At 44.2% G+C, this 24,301-nt stretch overlaps 2 protein-coding genes and 1 long non-coding RNA gene across 3 annotated transcripts; all 3 read right to left on the bottom strand.

Moving 5' to 3' along the window:
* Nucleotides 1-953: 953 nt before the first annotated feature.
* Nucleotides 954-4,872, bottom strand: LOC310699903 (serine protease inhibitor Kazal-type 6-like). The gene is made up of 4 exons (XM_083488580.1): nucleotides 4,463-4,872; nucleotides 3,610-3,635; nucleotides 2,648-2,766; nucleotides 954-1,184 (listed from the first exon to the last, which is right to left on the bottom strand). Exons 1-4 carry the CDS (start codon nucleotides 4,518-4,520, stop codon nucleotides 1,136-1,138), a joined length of 252 nt encoding a protein of 83 aa, XP_083344706.1. The 5' UTR covers nucleotides 4,521-4,872; the 3' UTR covers nucleotides 954-1,135.
* Nucleotides 4,873-10,496: 5,624 nt separating this feature from the next.
* Nucleotides 10,497-18,276, bottom strand: LOC310699901 (ovomucoid-like). Its single transcript, XM_083488578.1, has 4 exons — nucleotides 18,089-18,276; nucleotides 17,061-17,095; nucleotides 11,425-11,534; nucleotides 10,497-10,726 (listed from the first exon to the last, which is right to left on the bottom strand). The coding sequence occupies exons 1-4, from the start codon at nucleotides 18,141-18,143 to the stop codon at nucleotides 10,663-10,665; spliced, it is 264 nt and encodes an 87-aa protein (XP_083344704.1). The 5' UTR covers nucleotides 18,144-18,276; the 3' UTR covers nucleotides 10,497-10,662.
* On the bottom strand, nucleotides 13,032-16,639 carry LOC310699914. The gene is made up of 3 exons (XR_014522294.1): nucleotides 15,452-16,639; nucleotides 14,437-15,266; nucleotides 13,032-13,339 (listed from the first exon to the last, which is right to left on the bottom strand). It is a non-coding gene; the product is annotated as an uncharacterized lncRNA (long non-coding RNA).
* Nucleotides 18,277-24,301: the final 6,025 nt, after the last annotated feature.

The raw sequence follows: 24,301 nt of genomic DNA on the forward strand, positions 1-24,301 counted from the left end.
TGGTGCTGGGTCACCTTGCATGCAGGATTAATAGGGCAGTTTCTTTGCTCAATGGGTCACCAAAGAGGGTTTAATGCCACGGATATGAAACACACCTACAGGGTGAGATTGCAAAATTGAGGACTTTGGAATTTTCAGTTGATGTTGAAAACCTGAAAAGGAACTTTTGTGCTAGAGAAAAGCTATTTAGAAATAGTTTTGTTTTGGCTGTGAGCACACTTTGAATCCAGAACAGTCTGTGTGTGTGTGTGTGTGTGTGTGCGCGCGCGCGCACGTGTGTGTAATATATAGTGAAAACTCGAAGCTACGAACATGAGTTTGACCAAACTGCGGGAGGCAGTGGAAGACAGGAGTGTCTGGTGTGCTCTGGTCCATGGGGTCACGAAGAGTCGGACACGACTAAACAACAACAAGAAGAAGTGGAAAAGGAGCTTCAAACTAGTTTAGACTGGCAGATTTGGATCTTCAGATCTGCTCAAAAAGCAAGCTCTGATATTAAGATGGCCCCTGGCTCCAACAACTAACTCTCTCTCTCTCTCTCTCATTTTCTTTTGGGTCTTAACTACCGTATGTTGCTGCCACTATCATCATTCTGGCTGTGTATTAGGAAAAGGAAAAAAGAGGCAACACAGACGCTGAATTATGTGCAGACCTGTGTCGAGCCATGGTCTCCCGAACAACATGCCCCACTCCCAATTAACCCCATGCTCCTGAATTTTCAAATTACAGAAAGTATTCATAGTTTTATCTTGCACCCAACATAATACTCTCTGAAACTTTTTGCATGGAGAGTGTTTGCTCCTTTCCAACAGACATTTTATGAGAGCGAGAGAGATTGGAAACAGGGAAGAATGTGGACTCACCAGTCAATGGAGCCCCCTAGTGAATATTAAGTGGAACGCATCCTTTGCATCATTCTGAGGCTTCTCATAGTACAAAGAAGAGCCAAAACATTCTGCTGAGTTTTGCTTTATTGAAGATGTGTGCTGGAGACAGTAGCATCACCAGGAGCCCAAAGCGGGGAGGGGAGGACAGCAGCAATGACAGCTCACACCCCTACATAGAGCTTCTCTAAGCGTTCACCAGTACAGCGTAGAATATGACATCTTAGTGTTCAGCTGCAACAGTGAAACCTTCAAGAGCATCTTCCCATGTGCAGGAGACCGAGACTCCCATTACTTTTCCTAGAAAAATAGGATTTACATATGTAAATTAAAGCCATTAGTCTGTGAAGAAACAGGATTATACATGGCAGGAACTGATAAGTAGACATACCAGTCTACTTATGGAAGGCCAAGTTCAGAACTTTTAAGGAAGAGAAAATTCCTGACTTAATTTTCCTTCACTTCTCATGTTTGATTTGTAGGGATCCTGATTGTGAGATGCTGAAATAGTCTTATTTTGTACCTATATCATACCCTCCAACATGTTGAGGCCAAAAACTGGGACGGGCATCTTCCCGGCTGCATTCCTGCACGGTCCATGTGACATCACAATAATGTGCGTTTTTGGGCGCCCTACTGAGAGCAGGGCACCCAAAAATGGGATGTCCTGATTTAATTGCTATATGTTTATTGAGAGGAATAGCAGTAAGTAAAAACAGACCAGTCCATTTAACAGCAGGAGACCCCCTTGATTGCCAATAAGGGCCAGTGCAGGCCCAATACCACAGGCAACTCAAGCAACTGTTAAGGGCAGCGACATTTTTAGAGATGCCAGTCAAACAGTGCACAATCTGAAAGATGCATCTTTCACATATCTATTTTTTATCTACATCAAAGCAACACATTTTGTGTGCCAAAGCTAAACTCTGACTCGTGCAAAAAGAATACCAATAGTAGAAATGGGCATTATTTGCATGCAGAATTTTTTTTTATCATTTATTTTTTGTCTGTCAGTTCTGGTGAGGGGCAAAGAACTCCGCAAGGCACCGAGCCTCACCTTCTCATGACTGGAAAGCCTTCTTGACTCCCATTTCACCTCATCTTGACTGTGCATTCAAGGGCCAGAAAGCTGTATCACATCATACACTGACTGTCTCTCAGTCTTGCTACGATAGGGAGAGTTGTCACCAACAGCTTGGAAGGAGCCAAACAACTCCCTCTTTTAATCCTCTTGTAGCTGATGCATCATGCTGGGAAAACTCCCCTACCTTGTTTGCATAGTTATACATCCTTGTAAAGTCTTAACTCATAGAACAGCAATCTCTTGTAAACCCAGGTTGGTTGGTTGTTTTTTAAATCCAGTAGGAATCTCTCTGATTTGGCTCTGATATAGTCTCAGAAGATCACAAGTACATTCACTTGTTGAATGCTTAAATGTGTGAACCCTATTCCAACACTGTACAGAGGCGAATTTCTTCCTGACTTCAACAAGAAACTAATTCCTAGCAAGGCTGGATTCATTGGGGGTCTCTGGGCAGAAACAGAAAGTTGGTGGAAACATAATTTCCATAAAAGGAGAGGACATGCAAATCTTGAAAATAAGTTTCACTAACTGTAGCATAGGGGTAGCCAACTTACAACAGAGAACATACATCAGCCAGTGGACATTTTTTCAGTCCCCAAGCCTGGAGCTGACCATGAAAGCAACATAACAGTTATACTTTCATCTGCTGTGCGTATAGAGCTCTCTTCAATGTACTTACTCAACTGCCTTGCAAAAAGCACACTTGTTTCCGTAGGTCTGGCCATCTGTGCCGCAGTGAGGGTTAGATTCCCTGGTGCAGTATGGTTCATTGTTATCAAACTCACTGCAGTCAATAGCCTAAAGGGACAAGAAACAGCCTTTAAGTGATAGTTTTCTTTATAGTTCAGAGGCGCCAGATTCTCAAGATGACTGAGGGGGCCTGACAGGATGTCGCATGATGTCCTGATGCTGCGTATGTAATGTCGTGAGGAGCTAGGGGCAGAGCCAACTCCCATCTGAACACTGAGGGGGCCAGCTTCCTAAAAAAAAAAAAATAGTCGTTCCCCCTGAAACTGCCTTGATCCCTAGGAATCTGTGCCCATGGTCCTATTAGTCCTGCCATTTTGTACTCATGACAGAAACACGGGCCATTCCACATACCAGCTTAAACAGTTTTATAACAGCCAATTTTGAATCAGGATAGCCTAACCAATGGATTTGATATCCCGCCTTGCACTCCCCTTCAGGAGTCTCAAAGCGGCTAACATTCTCCTTTCCCTTCCTCCCCCACAACAAACACTCTGTGAGGTGAGTGGGGCTGAGAGACTTCACAGAAGTGTGACTGGCCCAAGGTCACCCAGCAGCTGCATGTGGAGGAGTGGAGACACGAACCCGGTTTCCCAGATTACGTGACTACCGCTCTTAACCACTACACCACACTGACACTCATGTTGTCCATGCCCCTTAAAATTGCTTGCCTTGATCAGAAAACTTGGCAGAGCTATGTTCTATTTGCCCCTTCCCCAGATGCTAACACAAAGGGAGAGGACAGGTGTGTAGGACCATGGGACTGGCGAACAATCCCTTTCAGGGTCAAGATAGGACCTCTTCTCTTCACAGCAACTTAATAGTAAGTCTAGATGTGAAATGGGGCCATATACAAGCAACATCCCAGGAGGAAATAAAAACAGCTGCACTGACCTCTCCCTCACGTTGACTGGTAACATCTGTAACAGAAAGGAACAGCAAGGCTTACTAACATATTATAGAACTAATACCGAAGGAGTAATAGAATCAGAATATTGTATGTATTTATAAACTGCACTTTATAAACTTCACTTTCAAGAAAATATGACAGGGCAGTGTACACCATACAAAATTGCAAGAGGAGCAAGAAAAGAATATTGCAATTGTTGCTCAGTTTCCCTCAAGTTAGAAAGACTGTCATTATTAGGTACACATAATATTATACAAAAATGTATTTATTTGCTTTGTTAAGATTTTATCCTCTCCTTATTTCCAAAGGAGCCCAGGGTGGTATAAACATTAAAACAACAACAACAATCCATTTAAAACAGCCATATAAAAGTACAATCAGTAAAACTGTTTAATCATGTTGTCGTACGTGACCACTAAACCGTACTTGGCTTGGTGTGTGCCAAGTTGTACAGATCTGCATAAATCTTACTTGTATTCCCAAGAGTGCGTGGATGTCAATCTGTCTGATCAAGTCATTGGGTATTGTAAAAGAAAACAATGAGGAACAGCAGTTATGTCAGATATGGACACCAGAATCTGGATAGCTGAGGTTTACACAGCTTACATTCTTATATAGGTGAAATGCTCAGGTGATGATGCTTTCAAGCAAGAATTGTCTTATCTTTTAATATCCCTACTGGTGTTGTCAACAGAAGCACAATTCATTTTACAACAAGCGGTAGAAGGAAAATATTCTGGTACACTCTGGGATAGCACCTCTCCCTCTTGGGAGCAGTCTTTTATGGAGACTGAGGCTGTTTTTTAAACACTGGAGTCCTCCTTTTTTCTCACTTACCTGAGAAGAAGCAGAATACAGCCAGGCTCAGTAGCACAAAGACACCTGCAGTTTTCATACTGTTCCTATAAATTGGGTTCAAGTCAAGCGGATGGGTTGTCAGTGCTGAAACTCAGGGGAAGCTCTGACCCATCAAACTCTCCATTTATTTATATGCCCAGCACAGTAGGCCCCACCTGGTGAGAAAACATCTTTACCTTCTTTTGAGAGCAACCATTGGCCCAAGACACCAGCAGATGTTTATGGGGTTGTCACATCCTTTAGGCATGCTGCTATATCCACAACAAGCCCAGACTACAACAATAATTATGCGAGGCACTCCTTGGAGCTTGTAATTTATCCATCAATTGCTACTTTCCATTTCCTCCCTAATCATAGCCTTCTCACAGCTTGGAACTTCCCAGCCAGTCACCCAGCAGGGCAACAGCACTGGTGACATGGGATTCTTACCAAGTCCTTGCAGTGTAGATTCAACATGTTATGAGTTGTTTCTTAATGGGCACAGGAAAGATAATAATAGAAGGATTGAGATTTGGAGGACATAATGGCTCCAACACAGCTTTCTATTTTGGAAGCAGAGTCTAAATTTGTTCATGAGAAGTGTTGGGAGAAGGCAATATAAAAGAGCATGACTTCATTGCTGCTTGTGGAGTCTCATAGGTTACATGTGCTGCTGCTGACACTCCTTTGGACTATTTAGACTATGAATGTCAGTTTTGTTTTTTCAATTCTACAAAGAGATGAAAGGACGTTATAGGTTTGTTCCTAAACAGGGAGTCCCTGTGGTCCAACAGGGAACCTCAGAATGAACCACAAATGGTAAGTTGTAGACCCAGATTTGCTACTCATGCTTTGGATGGTCAAAATGTAGGGTTGCTGAAAATGAAATAAAATTCTGAAGCTCAGCATCCTCACTGGCTAGAATGGCAGAGCAACCTTCATCGGCCTGGTGCTCTCCAAATGTTCTAGACTACAACTTTCATCAGCACTAGGCAGCATGGCTGATGGGAGGGAAGTCCAGAACATCTGGAGGACTCCAGGCTGGGGAAGAATACATGATGGTACTTAAGGAATACCTCTCCCCTTACTCCCCTTACTCCCCTTACACATTTTGGTTCATAGAATCATAGAATCATAGAGTTGGAAGAGACGACAAGGGCCATCGAGTCCAACCCCCTGCCAAGCAGGAAACACCATCAGAGCACTCCTGACATATGGTTGTCAAGCCTCTGCTTAAAGACCTCCAATGAAGGAGACTCCACCACACTCCTTGGCAGCAAATTCCACTGTCGAACAGCTCTTACTGTCAGGAAGTGGTTGTCTTGATGTGTGACTTATGTCAAGTGTAGGGTGGCCTATTTTACTGGACTGCCCTGCACTTGGAAGGCTGATTCATCTTCAGTCCTGGGAAGATGGTTTCAGCAGATATTTGGGGGAGATTACTATATTTGAAGGTGACTTCTATTTTTGAAGGGTTGTTTAAAATCGAACCTTTGAATAAATATTGGCAGGGTGAATTTTAACATGGATCGTTCCTGTTCAACAAAGAATATCCATTGTAATGCTTGTGGCAGATCAGAAGACTCATGCTGTGACTCAGATGTCGAGCAGTGCACACTTTGCATATAACATGCATTATACTGACACTGAAATGAATGAAGCTGGATTACAGCAAGGACATTGAAGGTGTTTTATGTGGTTATTAGAGGGCAAGATGAGTCCGCAAAGTAAGGCTCACCTTACCTAGCTCAAAAGCAAATGTACAAACAATTTAGGTTGCAAAACATATACATAAGCAGGACCATCAGTGCAGGATTAAACCCTGTGGAGGCCCCTAGGCAGTTGAAATCTTGGGGAGCCCTTTACAAATTATCTCCTAAAATGTGTTTGTAATTTTCTTTTGAGATCAAATCAATGTTATTTTGATCCATTGTCGTAGGACCCCTAAAAGGTGTGGGAGCCATACGTAACTCGCTTATTTGGTAATCCGGCACTGAGGACAATCCACTGGGAGTTTCTCTTGCTTGAGTTCCACTGCAATGAATGGGAACTGTGCTAGAACATTACTGCCTCCTTCCTCATCTCCCTTTCATTTCAGCTGGAACTGTGCAGGGAAACCATCGCTGTGTCCACCATTACCTCATACCTTCCAACATTTCTTCAATGAAAATAGGGACATCCTAAGGAAAAGCGAGACATTCTGGGATCAAATCAGAAACCGGAACAGCTTCTCTAAATATGGGACTGTCCCTGGAAGATAGGGATCCTTGGAGGATCTGTTACCTAGAACGGATTGTCCCATATCAGATTCACTGAACTACTAGCCTGTTGTGCTCATAGTGTCCACACCAGTTTTAATTCATTGGTAAAATATCTTCTTCATATTAGGGTAATGTTTCAAGGAGCCTAGAAGCCAAAGAGGGCCACCTAAATAAACAAATCTGACTTCCAAAGGCTTAATTAATTCAACTCAGTACTGTTACGATTGGTAATATGGCTTGCTCAGAAGAGTAAGGCTGAGTTCTTATCATCTCAGAGTTGTTCACCCAGGGACTCTGCATAGATGAACAAGGAAATTCCAGAGTGTGTCCAGCCCTCTATCCCCACTTTTTATTAACTTGGAGAGAACTTGCTCTCTCACTGGACACCCCCCCCCAAGCCAAAGTAGAACCTGTGGGCTTTCTGAATGTATATGGCTGACCATTGCAAACACTCCAACATCCTGAGTCCCAAAAACAGGGACGCACGACTTCCTGCCTGTATTTCCGCATGTGTCACATGACCCACGTGAGATCACAGAGCCCACATGTTGCCCAAAAAACATGCATTTTGGGGCAACACACGAGATCATAGAAACTTAGAGTTGGAAAGGACCCCAAGGGTCATCTAGTCCAATGTTGGAATCTCGGCTAAAGCATCCATGACAGATGGCCATCCAACCTTTGCTTAAAACCGCCAAGCAAGGAGAGTCCACAATCTCCCGAGGGAGTCTGTTTTACTGCTGAACAGCTCTTACTGTCAGAAAGTTTTTTTCGAATGTTTAATAGGAAACTCCTTTCCTGCAGTTCAAGTCCTACCCTCCAGAGCAGGAGAAAACAAGCATGTTCCCTCTTCCATGTGACAGCCCTTAGATATTTGAAGATGGCTATCATATCTCCTCTCAGTTTCCTATTTTCCAGGCTAAACATACCCATCTCCTTCAAGCGCTCCTTGTAAGGCTTAGTTTCCGGACCCTTGATCATTCTGGTTGCCCTCCTTTGTACACATTCCAGCTTGTTAACATCCTTCTTAAATTGTGGTGCCCAGAATTGGACACAGTATTCCAAGTGTGGTCTGACTATTACTTCCCTTGATCTGGACACTATAATTCTGTTGATGCAGCCTAGAATAGTGTTAGCTTTCTTTGCTGCTGCATCACACTGTTGATTCATGTTAAGTTTGTGGTCCACCAAGGCACCAAAACCATGGCCCTGGAAAAAGCACCGGGGGTGGGGTGGAGAGAGAGATCAACACGAAATCGCATGAGATCTCAGCACCCAAAATGGCCTTGCTTACTTTTGGATGAAACTCTAACCCTTCTGTTGTTAGGTGTGGGAAAGGTGTGGCTTTGATGCTACTTTTTAAGTACTTTGAAGGAAAACAATGATCTTAGAAGAGAACAATAGACATCCAGTCATTCAGTTTGATGTACAACAAGCACTTCATGAGTGACATGTTCCCAAACTGGAAAAGATGAAAGAAAGGTGCTACAGGCTGATTTAAATGTCATCATGTGTATGTATGTACAGCTTGTGTATATATAAAACACACACACACACACACACACACACACAGTGGAACCTCAGGTTAAGTACTTAATTCGTTCCGGAGGTCCGTTCTTAACCTGAAACTGTTCTTAACCTGAAGCACCACTTTAGCTAATGGGGCCTCCTGCTGCCGCCACCCCACACTATTTCTGGGTTAGCGGAGTCTGTAACCTGAAGCATATGTAACCTGAAGCATATGTAACCCGAGGTACTACTGTATATACCCAGCTGGTTTCAAGGGATGAGAGGGGGGAAATGTCCTCCCCTGTCCTCTCTGAAATGTAATTATTGCTGCTGGGCCAAATGCCTCTTAAAACATTTGGTGAGATGCTGTGATGCTCAGAAGAAACTTAGGACCAAGCCTTTTATGATAAAAATCCCATCAAATCTGAGCCAATCAGGGTAGATTGTAAAACTCAAAATAATTTTGCTGTGCGTCTTTAGGAAGCCCTCAGGAGAGGAGAAGAGATGACGAAGCACGGGGTAGGCAACCTAAGGCCCGGGGGCCAGATGCGGACCAGTTGCCTTCACAATTTGGCCCGTGGACAGTCCAGGAATCAGCGTGTTTTTACATGAGTAGAACGTGTCCTTTTATTCAAAATGCATCTCTGGGTTATTTGTGGGGCATAAGAATTCTTTCATTCCCCCCCCCCCCAATATAGTCTGGCCCACCACATGGTCTGAGGGACGGTGGACCGGCCCATGGCTGAAAAAGGTTGCTGACCCCTGATTGAAGCACAATGTAAGAGAAATGTAACAGATAAAATATATATTACCAAGGAATGCTGTGCAGGACCAGGATGCTTGGCTGTGCAGGTGCAGACCCATACAGAGCTTGTCTGATTCCCAGGGTGGGAGTCCCCAGTCGGTTTGGAGGCACAAGGCATTCTTGGTCTAAATCCAACAGGCCCTTGTCTGTGCCCCCAAGGTGCCCCTCAGAGGTCTGGGGCAAGTGTACCGGCTGACCCCTACACCCAACTGTGTAGATGTCTTTTCCAATATCATTCTCCCAGTGCCTGCCCAAAGTAATTGTGATGAGGAAAATAATCAAAACCTGAAATAGTGGCCAGGATGATATACTATATATTAATTTGGTATATTCATATTCCTAAATGTAAAATGATTAATCCATGCCTGATTAGTTCTGCTTTGCCATAAAAAGCAGTGCTGGTGCATAGTTTCCATATCTTCTCTTCCCAGCCATCGAAGAACAAACCATCTATTTTTGCTGACCTGTAATTTCTGTAAAATAACCTCCATGCCTCCTCGTTATGAGGACAGGGACGCATTGGTCAGAGGTGCTTCAGAGACACACCTGAGCCCAGAAGAATAAAGGTATTATATTAGAAAGCTGCCCTGGATTATTATAATTTTTTTAATGATACGCTTTGCATTGTAATACATGGGATATAGGCTCCATCCATTTCACAAAGTGCCTTCCATTTCTGGGGATATTTCATAGAATAAATGTGAAACATGATGGCAGCAAGAATGCTATGAATGTCAACAAGGCCCATAAAACAAACTGATTTCGGTTTTTATGAAATCTCTTCCATATTTTCAAAGCTTTTCGACATTGAAAGTGGAAATAGTGCATGAGAATACTGGTGCTGCTGCTGCTAACAACAACAACACCACTCTGAAAGCATCCATGGGGAACGCAATTGCTCAGGTGATCCCTTCAGAAACCAGGTATGAACTCATCCTCTATGATCTGATAATCATGATGTCAGGTGATTGCCACGTGGGTTGTCCCATCTACCTGTCAAAGATGACCCATGAAAATGGGGACAGGGGACATTGTAAAACTTTGTGTTAAAGGTTTAGTTGCAAAGCCATGAGGTCCTTCAAAGGAGATGTTAAGAACAAGCTATGTGGCCAGCAGAATCAAATGGTGTGGCTCTTGCTAGACTGCACCACTTCAAGTTGCTGGTGCATGAATCACATCACTGAATGCTTCCCCGTGGGGTGGAGAAATTAGAAATGTAGAACATCAGACAGAAGGATTCAAATTTACACTTGCCCCTGCCTGATATGCTGGTTTCCTATGTATAGGCAGGTGTATTTTGTAGCAACCCACCATCCACAGTTTCAAGCATAAACTGTAACTCAAGATATTACTGTTTGTGGACTCTTAGTGGGTATGACAACATCTACTTTTTCTCTCTTCACAGATCCCAAATATATATGAGGTGTAAGAATGGGAAAGAAGACTCTGAGATAGATAATGCTGCTTAGCTTATTTATTGATAAATCCAATCAAGATGATGCAATGTTTTCTTCAGCTACTAAAGCAGAAAATGCAAGGAGGAAACAGTGGGTGGCTTTGTTTGTGGTGATGCTAAAAGGTGAGCAAGGCATGAACTGAGGGTGGCATTCTTTAGTGGATGTTCTTTAGACATTCCTAGCTCCATAGCATGGTCCATATCTAATCAGGGAGAGCCTTCCACGACTTTTGCTGATGAGAGAAGGACAAAGCAGAGTGTGAGGATCCACAAGATGCAAAATTATTAAACAGAAGAAATGTACCAGTGAGTAGGATCAACTGAAAAAGAGAGGTCACTTGAAATTGGCAACCATAGGGTGGCCTCCAACTGGACAGGTCTACTAGTTCAAGGACTTTGGAGCTGTGGAATGAAACTCCACCTTATCCTCTCCCCCTACACCATGCGCAACTCCTAAATATGTTCAGGTGGGAAAAGGGAATGAGAAATTCCATTGTGCAGCTCCAAGTGTTTGTGCTAGCCCAACTGTTTAGTTGGATACTGTTCTAAGTTACATTTCCTGTAGGCGACAACACTGGATGAAATTGCTTCATTCTCCAAGTTTCATGTTACAAAATTATTTGGATTGCATCTGACGGTTGTTTTGTTCAGGCAAGGACTTCCACTTGTGCCTTGGAACTTCCCTTTCCTCTCCTTGTGCCCTCCCACCCACTCCAAATTTGGTTTAGAGGGTTGGAGGAACACTTACAAGAGGTGTGGGGTTCCTCATGCCAGAGTGGGGGAGAGAGGAGAGAGGGGAAGATCCACTACACAAGCAGAAAACTTGCACAGACATTGGATCCAGCCCTTTGTAAGGCAGCGTTTCTCTTAAATAGGCTACAAATCCTGCTCATCGTTTTCAGATTCTTCATCATGGGAAATCTGTACTCACACAAAGGCATTGCAGAAGAAGCACTTATTGCTGTATGTCTGGCCATCAGAACCACACATTCGTTGCAACTCCAGGGTGCAGAAGTTTCTCGGATAGCCTTGGCAATCAACCTGCAGAGAGCAAGAGAGCAATAGCACCTTTTCAAGCTTCCTTGCCCACTTAGCATTAAGCTACACAATGACTTCTTTGAGCATTATAAATATAAGCACATACATAAATACACAGTGAGTGAATACCCATGATCATTCACCAAGCATTGTTATGCTGTGCCTTACCATTCTGCCAAGAGAGAAGGAGAATTTCAGGGGCAGATGTACGATAAACATATAGTAAGATAGTCCTCCGTGTTTTCAGAAAGCAAGGGATGTTCTCAGGCTTACGTGCAAAGCCAACTCAATGTAATTTTTAATGTTGAAACTAAAGAAATAAATGTGACCATACCTACACACCCACACAGATGCACACCCTGACTGGTTTAAAACCATCAAGTCAAATACTTACCATTTATTTCCCACCAGAGGACATGTATATTATATGACTGTGCTCTGTTGCAGCTTAAGCTAGTGTTTGGTTTTATTATAATTTTTAAATTCTTTCATTGTTCCATGATTTTTTTTGCCTTGTTTTATAAGCACTGCTCAGAGATGCAAACAATTAGGAGCTGTATAAATGCCTTAAGTAAATGAAATAAATGAATAAACTTTACATTGCTCATTTTATTTATCTGTATCTATTTTTTGTTTATGTGTTTCCAGGAATTGAGGGGGGTCTGTTAATTTCAGTTCTCTCTGTTTCTGCTTTCCAATCTTAAAATCAGTTCTTCAGATATTTCTGCTACAATTCATAAGTTTTCTCTCTCTTTATGTTCTCCTGGAAGTTTATTAGCATTTTGAGGCAGGTTTATTCCAATCATTTTTTATTTTTTTTACTTTTGCGTGTCGAGGTCCCCAGGTCCACCCCAATAACTCACACACCACACAGAAATTTTTGTTTAAGATTTTTGGCATAATTTTGGCCACAACTTTATTAAAATACAAATTTGTGAGTGGTTGCGTAGGCATTGGTTGCAACTATCTGCCCCCACCATGGGGGACAGACTGACATTCCGCACGATGCGAAAGTCAGAATAGGGGAATACACTTGGGGGTTACGCGGAGCAGGGAACCTGCCCTCACCCCAAATGCAACCAGGAGCTCATTGCTATGGCCCGAGCCCCCTTGACAGAGTGGACAAGCAATAGTTAGCCCCCAATTCCTTTAACGGAATCCCTTGCAGCAGCAGCATTAGAGGGGCAGGCACAGCCAATCCATGCCCCTCAACCAACCAAACCATAAACCAATGCCTAAAGTGAACCTTACAAGTTGTGACGATTTGCTATGCAGTAGGCAAAAACCAAATGGCCCCGGCCAATCAGCCAGATGGACAAAATTCCTACCAGGCCCCCGCTCCAAAGCAGACGACCCCATGATAGGCATAGCAAGGTCAAAGCGAACAACCCTATTCTAGGGAGGGAGGGATGGGCAATCCGATGCATGGGCGAAAAGAGGAAGCCCTAGCCCTGTGCGAGGAATTTTAGCATTTCTGACTGTCAATCAATAAATGGCAACATTAACTTCTTCCCAACAACAAGGGAAGCCCCAATCACATCAGTGGCCAACGATCAATTAGCCCACCCCCCAACTTTGGAGTGTCCTGGCGGCCCCCACCGCAACACGTGCTCTCCATGAAGGAGAACACGCTTTGTACACGTTTTTGCAAGCACTTTCCCTCGGTATAATTTGTTTTTTGTATGTTATTTCATTATTTGTTCATTACATTTAGACCCCACCTTTTTGCCCCAAAGAGCTCAAGTTCTTCCCTCCTCATTTTAGCCTCACAACAACCAAGGTCACCCCCGGTCAAAATTGAAGCTTTCCTTGTTGGGTCGAATTGCTGCTATAAAGATGAATGTATTGCCAAAAATGTTGTTTTTGTTTCAGACTTTACAGATTGTGGACAAGATGGAGTGTTTCAAGAGGTGGCAAAGAGATATCTCCAGGTTTGTCTGGCAGGGCAAAAAGCCCAGAATAAAATTTAAAATATTAACTGATGCTAAAGAAAGAGGGGGGTTTGCCCTGCCAGACATGAAATTGTACTATGAATCAGCAGCTTTCTGCTGGTTGAAAGATTGGCTACTTCTGGAGAACACTGATGTTTTGGATTTGGAAGGGTTCAACAATGTATTTGGGTGGCATGCATATTTGTGGTACGACAAGGTTAAAGCTCATAAAGCTTTCAAGAACCATATTGTCAGGAAGGCAGTGTTCAATGTCTGGATAAGATACAAAGATTTGTTAGAAAGTAAGACCCCAAGGTGGCTGTCCCCAATGGAAGCTAAGGCTCAGAAAAGACTCAATATGGAGGCCAACTGGCCAAAATATTGGGAAATAGTAGAAAAAGATGGAGACACATGGAGATTGCAGAGTTTTGAGAAACTAAAGGACAAAGTGCGAGACGGGCTACATTATGCTCAGATCAGGGAGGCTTTTAAAATGGACAAAAAAACTGGCTTCCAGGTGGAAAAATCAAAACTAGAAACAGAATTGTTAGAACCAAAAACTAAGATACTTTCAAAAATGTATAACTTGATGTTAAAATGGAACACTCAGGATGAAACGGTTAAATCAGCTATGATAAAATGGGCGCAAGATATTGGTTATAACATTATGTTTGCTGACTGGGAACAGTTATGGACCACCGGTGTGAAATTCACGGCATGTAATGCCTTGAAAGAAAATATTATGAAAATGATATATAGGTGGTACATGACCCCAGTCAAGCTTGCAAAAATATACCATTTGCCAGACAACAAGTGTTGGAAATGTAAAGAAACCGAAGGAACATTCTTTCACCTTTGGTGGACGTGCCCAAGGGTTAAGGCTTTCTGGGAAATGATCTATAATGAGCTAAAAAAGGTATTTAAATATACCTTCCTTAAGAAACCAGAGGCCTGTAAGCTTCGTGGCTGAGCACACAATTGAATTCTGGTCTCCCAGATAGTAGTCCAACACTCTAAGCACTACACCACACTGCCTCTCATATATTATTTTTTAAGCACACTTTCTTTTTAATATATACATTTTTGTAAATGTCTGTTGGCTGGAGGAATGAAAATTTGGATATCGTATTTTTCCGTTTATAACACACTCCCGTGCATAAGACAACCCCTATTTTGGGGGACACAAAATTAAGAAAATGAAGGGGAGATTGCCCAAAGTTGTTGACATTTTTGGGGGGAGAATTGCCCATAGTTGTTGAGCTTTTTTTTAGGTGGGATTGCCAAAAATAGCTCACCTGCATGACCTACACTGCCACTCACACACATCGCAAAAGCCACCTATTGTCTGTCACCTTGCTGGCAGAAGCCGCCAATTGCTCGCCCAATTGCCACAGCGACAGCCAATCAACACCAGCCCTTGCCGCAACCACCAATAACATGCCGTTGGCAATCTCTGGCTCATGGCAGCAACCAATCCTACGTCCCTCCCATGCACTATCCATGTATAAGACGACCCACAATTCCTAACATACTTTTTACATGGAAAAATACGGTATTTGTGAATTTTGAATAATAGCTTTGCTTCAGTTCCCACATTGCATCAGAAGTGCAATGTGACAGTTTTGCCTTTAAATGCAAACTGAATAGAATTTCTCCCCATCTCTGCTCCCGTGTGATACCAACATGATCACAGCTTAGCTGGATGGGGCAGGGTGATAAGGACCAGCTCACCCATGAGTCAAGGCAAGGTGACCACCTCAGGGGGCAGGTTCCACAGGGGCTGCAGATCCAGCCTCCAAGGAACCTACAAGGAACAAACCACCCACTGCTGCTGTGGCAACAACAGCTGTGTGCGGGTAGTTGAAGCCGTTTCCAGGGCGTGGTTGCTGTTGTGAGAGCTAGGTGCAGGGTGGGAACCCCAAAGGTGGACAAACTGCCCCAGAAGCAGCACAATGCGTCCTACCCCTTTCCCCAAAAAAGCTCAACAACTTTCTTTGGGAAGCTCAACCAGTTCCCCCAACTTTTTGTCTGGGTTTTTACTTCTTGACATATGGCAACCCTACTTACACCCCATACTATGTAGTAGTGTATCATGGACACAGCCAGGATTTATGTTAGCAGCGGCAGGCTTTAGGAGCCTATTGAGCTTGCCGATCAGAAGGTCAGTGTTTTGAATCCCTGCGATGGGGTGAGCTCCCATTTCTCTGCCCCAGTTCCTGCCAACCTAGCAGTTTGAAAGCACACCAGTGCAAGTAGATAAATAGGTACCGCTGTGGCAGAAAGGTAAACAGTGTTTCCGTGCTCTCTGGTTTCTGTCACGGTGTTTCATTGCACCAGAAGTGGTTTAGTTATGCTGGCCACATGACCTGGAAAGCTGTCTGTGGACAAACACCAGCTCCCTCAGCCACATGAGCACCACAACCCTAGAGTCGCCTTTGACGGGACTTAACCGTCCAGGGGTCCTTTACCCTTTACCTTTTTACGTATGTTAGTGACGGGAGAACGAGCTATCTGTGATGTGATTCGTTGGTTAGTTAGATTTTTAAAAATTTATTTACTTGATTTAGGGGGTGGACAGCTGCCCTCTCCTGTCCTGCCTTGGCTACACTCATGGAGTGCATAGCTATTATAGCTAGTAGCCATTGTGAGCTTTATCCTTCATGAATTTTATTTAATGCTCTTTTAAAACCACCTATGCCGGGACGTGGGTGGCGCTGTGGGTAAAACCTCAGCGCCTAGGACTTGCCGATCGCATGGTCGGCGGTTTGAATCCCCGTAGCGGGGTGCGCTCCGGTCGTTCGGTCCCAGCGCCTGCCAACCTAGCAGTTCGAAAGCACCCTTGGGTGCAAGTAGATAAATAGGGACCGCTTACTAGCGGGAAGGTAAACGGCATTTCCGTGTGCGGCTCTGGCTCGCCAGAGCAGCTTTGTCACGCTGGTCATGTGACCCGGAAGTGTCTCCGGACAGCGCTGGCTCCCGGCCTCTAGAGTGAGATGAGCGCACAACCCTAGAGTCTGTCAAGACTGGCCCATACGGGCAGGGGTACCTTTACCTTTACCTTTATGCTGGTGGCCATAACTATTGTTTGTTGGATTCAATTCCATAGTTCAACCACTGAAGAAGCCCTTTTTTTGTCTCTCCCGAATCTTCAAAAATTCAGCTTCACTGTATGCCCCAAGTTCTTCTCCCATGCCCTGCATTATTTGATACACCTCTGTCATGTGCCATCTTTCTCACCATTTTTCCAAACTAAAAAGTTCCATATATTGCATCCTTTGCTCATAGCAGAGTTGCTCCGACCGATTTTGAGCCACAATTCTTACTTAATGCATTTCATTCCCATTTCTAAGCCAATTATTTATCCCTGTTCCGTTCAGGAGCACATTTCCTTCATGGAAATGAATATGCTGATGAGACAGGACCAGAACTTTACATTTGCCCCCTGTAAACCTCTCAGATTCAACAGCACAGCACTGCAAGAATTAGTTTAATCCTAAACTTTGTTTTCATTGTTCTTCACTTACTATTACGTGCTTTAATTCTCCTCTACAGCTACACGATATTGATTGTGTAATCAGAAGAAATAGCTGGCTCTTACCTGCAGTTGGGGTCTTCTTGCTTCAGCGACAGTATCTAGAACCAAAACAACAATTTAAAAAGCTGTAAAGAAAAGCCACCTGTTGAACAGCAGTCCATTGGGGGACATTTTATTCACCTCTGAAAAATGAGGTGCATTTCCTCTTACTTTTCCTTTACTATTTTGATATGGAATATGCCAAATAACATAACTGATTAATAGTTGAAGTGAAAATGAACAAATAAATTAAGATTCATTATCTGGTTGACAACACAAATGAAAGCTTTCCCCACATAAATTTGTTCAAATCCCATCGGTTTGCAACACAATCCTGTCGAACTTCCTCTTAGAACTCCACATAAGTTCTGCTTTCATGTGTTATGGCAGCCCTGTAGAGGCCATCAAAAATGTGTGTGTGGCGGCTCCTGGGGTCCTTAATGTTTGCAAGCTATTCATCATGTGGATTGGCATGGAGAGTACCAGGTAACAGTGCCAGGTACCCCCAGGAATTTGCTGTGCTGTCATTGAGCCTCTTCATGTGGCAGAGTAAATTCTACATGTTAAGCATTTGTATTCCCATCGACTGCAAGAAGTTCAAACCTCTCCATTCTTAAGGAAATCAGCCCTGAGTGCTCACTGGAAGGACAGATCGTGAAACTGAGGCTCCAATACTTTGGCCACCTCATGAGAAGAGAAGACTCCCTGGAAAAGACCCTGATGTTGGGAAAGATGGAGGGCACAAGGAAAAGGGGACGACAGAGGACGAGCTAGTTGGACAGTGTTCTCGAAGCTACCAGCATGAGTTTGACCAAACTGCGGGAGGCAGTGGAAGACAGAAGTGCCTGGCGTGCTCTGGTCCATGGGGTCACGAAGAGTCGGACACAACTAAAAAACTAAACAACAACAATTCCCTGTGGCTCTTACATCCAGCTCATGGAATCATGGAATTGGTGTGTGTCCCTTTCTGAGATGTGAGTGTATAATGTGACACAAATTTCAAGAGGAAAGTCTCTCTAAAAGGTACCTTGGCAGTATGTTAGGTGACTCACCTGAGTACAGGAAAAAGAGTGCCAGAATGAGAAGCAGAAAACCCAATGTCTTCATGATGCGTCTTGATCTCACACCTCCAAGCAGACTTTTCTCAGATTCCACTGGCAGAGGAAAGATCGAATATGAGGTCTCTCTATATCCCCTTTCCAAACAATATTTACATGTGGAAATTTGATACTGCTGTGGGGAGGTGGAGCAAATTCAAAGGTTCCTTATCTGTGAAGGGGCAACTAGCTTCTTATCAGAGAGCAAGTAAATGATCTTGTTGCCTTGGCTGTATTCCACAACAAAAGAACAGCATATACATAAAAGGGCTTGCTGACAAATTACATATGAGGATTGCATGCACAAAAGAAGCAGTCAATAAAAAGAATGCTCAATAAAATTCTTAGTTGTATTTCTGGCAACCTTCCCTATAAAGGCCCAGATAAGAGATAAGACCAATGCCAATTCTCTCCAAAAGCAAACAGAGCCCTTCCCCACCCCCTCATTATTCTCCTCTCAATGTTGGCAAGCACAAACTGTTTTGCTGTTGCTTCAGCCTGTGGTCTCATTAAACTGAAGAGTGAGCCAGGCATTTGGATTGCGGTTCCATAGAAACGTAACAATGAAACAGAAAGTTGTGGGGAGAGAGCCTCTTCAACACTTCAACCTCAAAACCCATCGAATTAACAGTCCTGTGCAGATGGCAAAACTTGGTAGAAATGCAGGGGCTGGAAGGGAATTGGAATCATAGACTCTTCTGGTATAGAACGGGGCAGAGCTTTTTTCTGGGGGGACGCAGGGGTACACATGCCCCTAAACATTTTGCGAATCTTTGAACTTTTGTCCATTTACTGTATTTATCTTTCCCAATTTGGACTATAAAATGGTGGTTTTCTTGAGTCAAAATGAGAGTACCCCTAAACATTGTTTTAAGAAAGAAAGCACTGGAATTGGGTATAGAATCCTCTGGCTTTTGGGCAACTACATTGTTCCTCTCCCCCCCTCCAAATCTGGCTCCAGCCTGACCCACCCCTGGCATGCAGCACCCAGAAGGTTCCCCCATTCCTGATCTACTGCTATAGTTGCACCCCTGAGTCACCTGACTTTTATGAGATGGGAGGGGAAAATCAGTTTGCTTTCTCTTCACTGTGGATAATTTTTGTTCTATCCTGTTGCTCCCAGGTTATCCTGTCCCACGCAGCTCCAGCTAGAAAATGTGACTCTGTGAGATGAATAGGGCCCTCCGAACAACTCTCCACAATCTGAACAAACTACATTTCCAGGATTGTTTGGGGGAAGCCATGACTGTGAAAGTGGTATAGGTAAAGGGTAAAGGGACCCCTGACCATTAGGTCCAGTCGTGGCCGACTCTGGGGCTGCGGCGCTCATCTCGCTTTATTGGCCTGAGGGAGCCAGTGTATAGCTTCTGGGTCATGTGGCCAGCATGACTAAGCTGCCTCTGGCTAACCAGAGCAGCACACAGAAACGCCGTTTACCTTCCCGCCGGAGTGGCACCTATTTATCTACTTGCACTTTGACATGCTTTCGAACTGCTAGGTTGGCAGGAGCAGGGACCGAGTAACAGGCGCTCACTCCGTCATGGGGATTCGAACCGCTGACCTTCTGATCAGCAAGCCCTAGGTTCTGTGGTTTAACCCACAGCGCCACCCGCGTCCCAGGTGAAAGTGGTATAATGCTGCTTTAAATGATTGTCCAGATGTGGCCAAAATCAGTCCAGGTCCAGTTGTTTTGCGTTCGGGGGGTGCTTGGTCAAGATGCCCTCAGTAGGCCTCAACACCCCCACCCCCTGCTTCCTCAATGCTGTCCCTGTTCTCCATTTGTTCTCCACTTGCTTGCTCTCTCTTCCTCTGGGCCCAATCGGTGCTGCCACCTAGAGGGAGAAGGCAAGGCAAGCAGAGACTGATGCTCCTTCTGCTGCCATTGCTTGTTTGCAAGGAGGGGACAGGTGTAGAGGCAGCAATGAGCGAAGGGGAGGAGCTCCATTTTGGTTGCCTTTTTTGTCACCTCTCCCAACTCTACGTCCCTGAAGTGTTGTGATGGATTTTACACAAAGCGTTGCTTGGATCTAGACCCATGGTTCCCCTCAGAGGGGCAATTTGATTTTTAAAGGAGAATGGGTTATTAACAGTTAATGGCCTTTTAGGCTTCCTCCATGTGAATAGTTCACTTTTTGAATAATAAGAATTATATGTCACCAGGTGGGGGCATTAGGATTTTAGAGATGTTTAGGTGGGGCATGACCAAAAAAAGGTTGTAAAACAACTGATCTCGACTAAGTTGGCTGGACTTAGTTCCCATTTATGTGAATAGAACTTAAGTCACTGCTCACTGTTCTCATTGGTTTCAAGGGGCCATAAGTCCAGTCAAAGGCAATTTGATGCTGGCCATTTTATTTTCAGCCCCTTTCTTAATAAACCCTAGAACTGCAAGTGCCTATTTCATTGCTGCTGCACCCTGAGCTGGCATTATCATCAAGCTAAGTCCTGAAAACTTTTTGCTAATATTAACGATGGCATCACACCTGTTTGAGCGTATAATGACAATGGAATGTGAATTACTTATCTCTTTCCTTCTTTGGTATCATCAAATGCTTACCCCATGGGGAGGAAAAATCGTTATGGGCCATGCTATGCTTGAGATGCACTTACTCATACATTGTTTGGGGAAGTTACTGTTAGTAACTGAATTACAGGAAGCTAATGTTTTACATGCAAACATTTCACATGGCAAACATTAATGTTTCACATGGCAAACAGTAACGTAATGAAACCCAGCACAGAATGCCACAGATGATTATTACTAATAAGAATATCAATAGTACAGCAGGGGGAGCAGTTCAAGTTACCATTTATAGTTGTATTTCCCCCCTTCTTCAAAGGAGCACCAGAAAAGCTACAAGGTTTTATATTAACGTCTCTTGACAATAGCCCTTAGATGTCACTTAGGCTTCGACAGGATGAGCTCTGCAAAGTACTTCCTGCTGAGCAGGGCTCTGAAGCTGCACCTCAATTTAAGTGCTGAAGAGGTTATGTGCAATAATTCTGGAAGCAGTCTCTGGTGGAAACTAGGGCAAGACAGGGGCAAGACGCACACTGAAGCAGTTATCATGTATATTGGACTGCATTGGAAGGTGTGCACAGAAACTGAGGCCACACATGCATTTCCTGAGCCAGATCGAGAAGCTGGGAAACTGGCCAAGTTGCCCCTCGCTTCCCTTTACAGCACGTGCAGGAACTGCTTTCTTGAGAGTTGGACCCACTATGGTTCCCATCTGCTCAATCTGCCAGAGCCTGTCTTCACATGCAGGGGAAGTTTCGAACACACTGAGGATTTGAGGCCCATCGGCTACTCTCACCTGGTTTAGCAGGTCAGTCAAAGTGTGTGGCCACTGTCATATGCTGACAGCTTCTAGGAGCCACAAGTGAGAGCTGACTGTAGGATGGGGACCAAAGGTGGACAAACTATCTCGGAAGGAGCATGGCATGTTCCCCACCAGAGGTACTACCCCTCCTCTGACACCGCATATAGACTGCCACAGATATACTACCATATGCTACCAGTAATAGCCACTAGATGTCCCCCTTGCAATATTTATCGTATAATCGGTCCAGGCAGAGCAAACATCTGTAAACCTCAATTACTGTTACAGCTTTTGCTTCTCTCCACTGACTTTGTAAAGCTGGCACACATGCTACAATGGGTGAGCAAGGCTCTGTTTATCTTGCTAGACTATTGTATGTGGTATATATATGAAAGAGAGAGCTGGTGGGGCAGAAAAGCCATCAGAGGTGTGACTTCTAAAGGTGAAAAGCCTGATCAGGCTCTGAATAAATGAATAAGCCACATCCTTAGGGCCTTTACCTTGTACATTTTAAACAGTTGTCTTCCTTAGAAGCTTTTAAAAAGGGGAAGTTTAGGTTCTTGGACTTTTCCCCTTCAAGCCTATTGGGATTCTTAGGCTTGATCTTTTTGTCTCTTTACATATTAGAGTACTTCTTGCTTGCGCATATGTTGCTGCATTTATTTTTATCTTTTGCATGGTGGTAGTTCTGTATTTATCTATCCATTTACAAGGCACAAGAAACTTCAAGCTGAACCCAGCTATATCCTAGATACCGCTGGTCTATTCCCCAAAGTAAATATGGTTTGGGGCTGAGTTCAGCTTGAAGTTTCTCATACTGTGCATCTGCCAAGGTTTCATCATCACAGCATAGTTAAATCATCCACAGCAACTTTCTTTTATTAGGGCTTCCATAATAAAAAATGGTTATGTAGAAGAGGGAATTCCACTAGTTGCATCTTACAATGTTAGAAAGGTTTGAAGTGAGGGCTTCAAGCCAAATTTCTCATTACATCAAAGTTTGATTTATGGTATTTATATAGCCTGCTGTTCAGCTCAAATGTTTTCCAGGTGCTACACAAACAGTTCATTAAAATGCAAGACAATGGTATCAAACAAAAACCAGAAACCCAACAAAGATAACAACAATCTACCAGCAGAACAAACCAATTCTTAAAGCAGCCAACACTGTAAGGGAGAAATAAGTTTTAACTTGATGCCTAAAAACAGATAAAAGTGGGGAACATCAGTATCTTCAGTGGGGAGGGGTTCCTCAACTGGGGTACCAGTGCAAAGGCACCCAAAGAAGGGCTTCAGAAGAGGATCTCAGGGTCCGGATAGGTTTGTATGGAAAGAGGTGGTCCTTGAGGTATTATGGTCCTGAGCTATTTAATAATAATAATAATAATAAATTTTATTTATATCCCGCCCTCCCCAGCTGAAGCCCAGCTCAGGGCGGCTAACAACAATAAAACAGTATAAAAGTATAGCATAAACAACACTCTAAAATCATTCATTATAAAATTAATTAATTCAGGCCACTGGCAACCATTGGGCCAGAGCTCCACGAAGATTGCCGAGGGAGGGAGTCAGGCTGTGCCCTTGCCAAAGGCCTGGTGGAACAGCTCTGTCTTGCAGGCCCTGCGGAAAGATGTCAAGTCCCGCAGGGCCCTGGTCTCTTGTGACAGAGTGTTCCACCAGATCGGAGCCACAGCCGAAAAAGCCCTGGCTCTAGTTGAGGCCAGCCTAACTTCTCTGTGGCCTGGGACCTTCAAGATGTTTTTATTTGAAGACCGTAAGTTTCTCTGTGGGGCATACCAGGAGAGGCAGTCCCGTAGGTACGAGGGTCCTAGGCCATATAGGGCTTTAAAGGTTAAAACCAGCACCTTAAACCTGATCCTGTACTCCACCGGGAGCCAGTGCAGCTGGTGTAGCACCGGGTGAATGTGATCTCGTAGCGAAGACCCCGTAAGGAGTCTCGCTGCAGCATTCTGCACCCGCTGGAGTTTCTGGGTCAGTCTCAAGGGCAGCCCCACGTAGAGCGAGTTACAATAATCCAGTCTGGAGGTGACCGTCGCGTGGATCACAGTGGCTAGGTCAGGGCGAGAGAGGTAAGACTTTATAGGTCAAAAACAGTGCTTTAAATTGGGCCCGGAAACTAACTGGCAGCCAGTGCAGTTGGACCAGGATCAGTGTAATATGCTCAAACCACCTTGCTTCTGCGAGCAACCTGGCTACTAGCTGAAGTTTCCGAACTGTCTTCAGAGGCAGCCCTATGTACAGGGTGAGTCTTTTAAAAACGGCCACATGGAACATGTGTACTCTGTATCCACAGGGCCTCTTTTAAAAGACTCACCCTGTATAATGCATTGCAGTAATCTAACCTTGTGGTTACCAGAGCATAAACAACAGTAGTTAGGCTATCCCTGTCCAGAAAGGGGGGTAACTGGGCCACCAGCCAAAGCTGATGGAAGGCACTCTGGGCCACTGAGGCCACCTGAGCCTCAAGCGACAGCAAAGGATCCAGGAGTACCTCCAAGCTACAAACCTACTCCTTCAGAGGAAGTGTAACCCTATCAAGAGCAGGCAACCTCCCAGCCATCCGGTCTAGGAAACCACCCACTAACAGTGCCTCAGTCTTATCTGCATTGAGCTTCAGTTTGTTGGCTCTCATCCAGTCCACTACTGAGGCAAGACACTGGTCCAGCAATTCTACTGCCTCACCTGGAGATGTAAAGGAGAAATAGAGCTGAGTGCCATCAGCATACTACTGATAATGTACCCCGAACCTCCGGATAACCCAACCCAGCGGTTTCATGTAGATGTTAAACAACATAGGGGATAGAATTGAGCCCTGTGGAACCCC

This window comes from Podarcis liolepis, assembly GCF_965112155.1.
Source record: "Podarcis liolepis genome assembly, chromosome: 2".
Lineage (NCBI taxonomy): Eukaryota > Metazoa > Chordata > Lepidosauria > Squamata > Lacertidae > Podarcis > Podarcis liolepis.

Bases quoted from the DNA above. Each gene is read 5' to 3' on its own strand.
- LOC310699901 (XM_083488578.1), bottom strand. From the start codon at position 18,143: ATGAAGACATTGGGTTTTCTGCTTCTCATTCTGGCACTCTTTTTCCTG. The intron at 17,096-18,088 runs GTGAGTCACCTA...TTTTGGTTCTAG, and splicing joins ACTCTTTTTCCTGTACTCAG to ATACTGTCGCTGAAGCAAGA. The intron at 11,535-17,060 runs GTAAGAGCCAGC...TGCTCTCTGCAG, and splicing joins CAAGAAGACCCCAACTGCAG to GTTGATTGCCAAGGCTATCC.
- LOC310699903 (XM_083488580.1), bottom strand. From the start codon at position 4,520: ATGAAAACTGCAGGTGTCTTTGTGCTACTGAGCCTGGCTGTATTCTGC. The intron at 3,636-4,462 runs GTAAGTGAGAAA...TTTCTGTTACAG, and splicing joins TGTATTCTGCTTCTTCTCAG to ATGTTACCAGTCAACGTGAG. The intron at 1,185-2,647 runs GTAAGTACATTG...CTATTTTTCTAG, and splicing joins GCTTTTTGCAAGGCAGTTGA to GAAAAGTAATGGGAGTCTCG.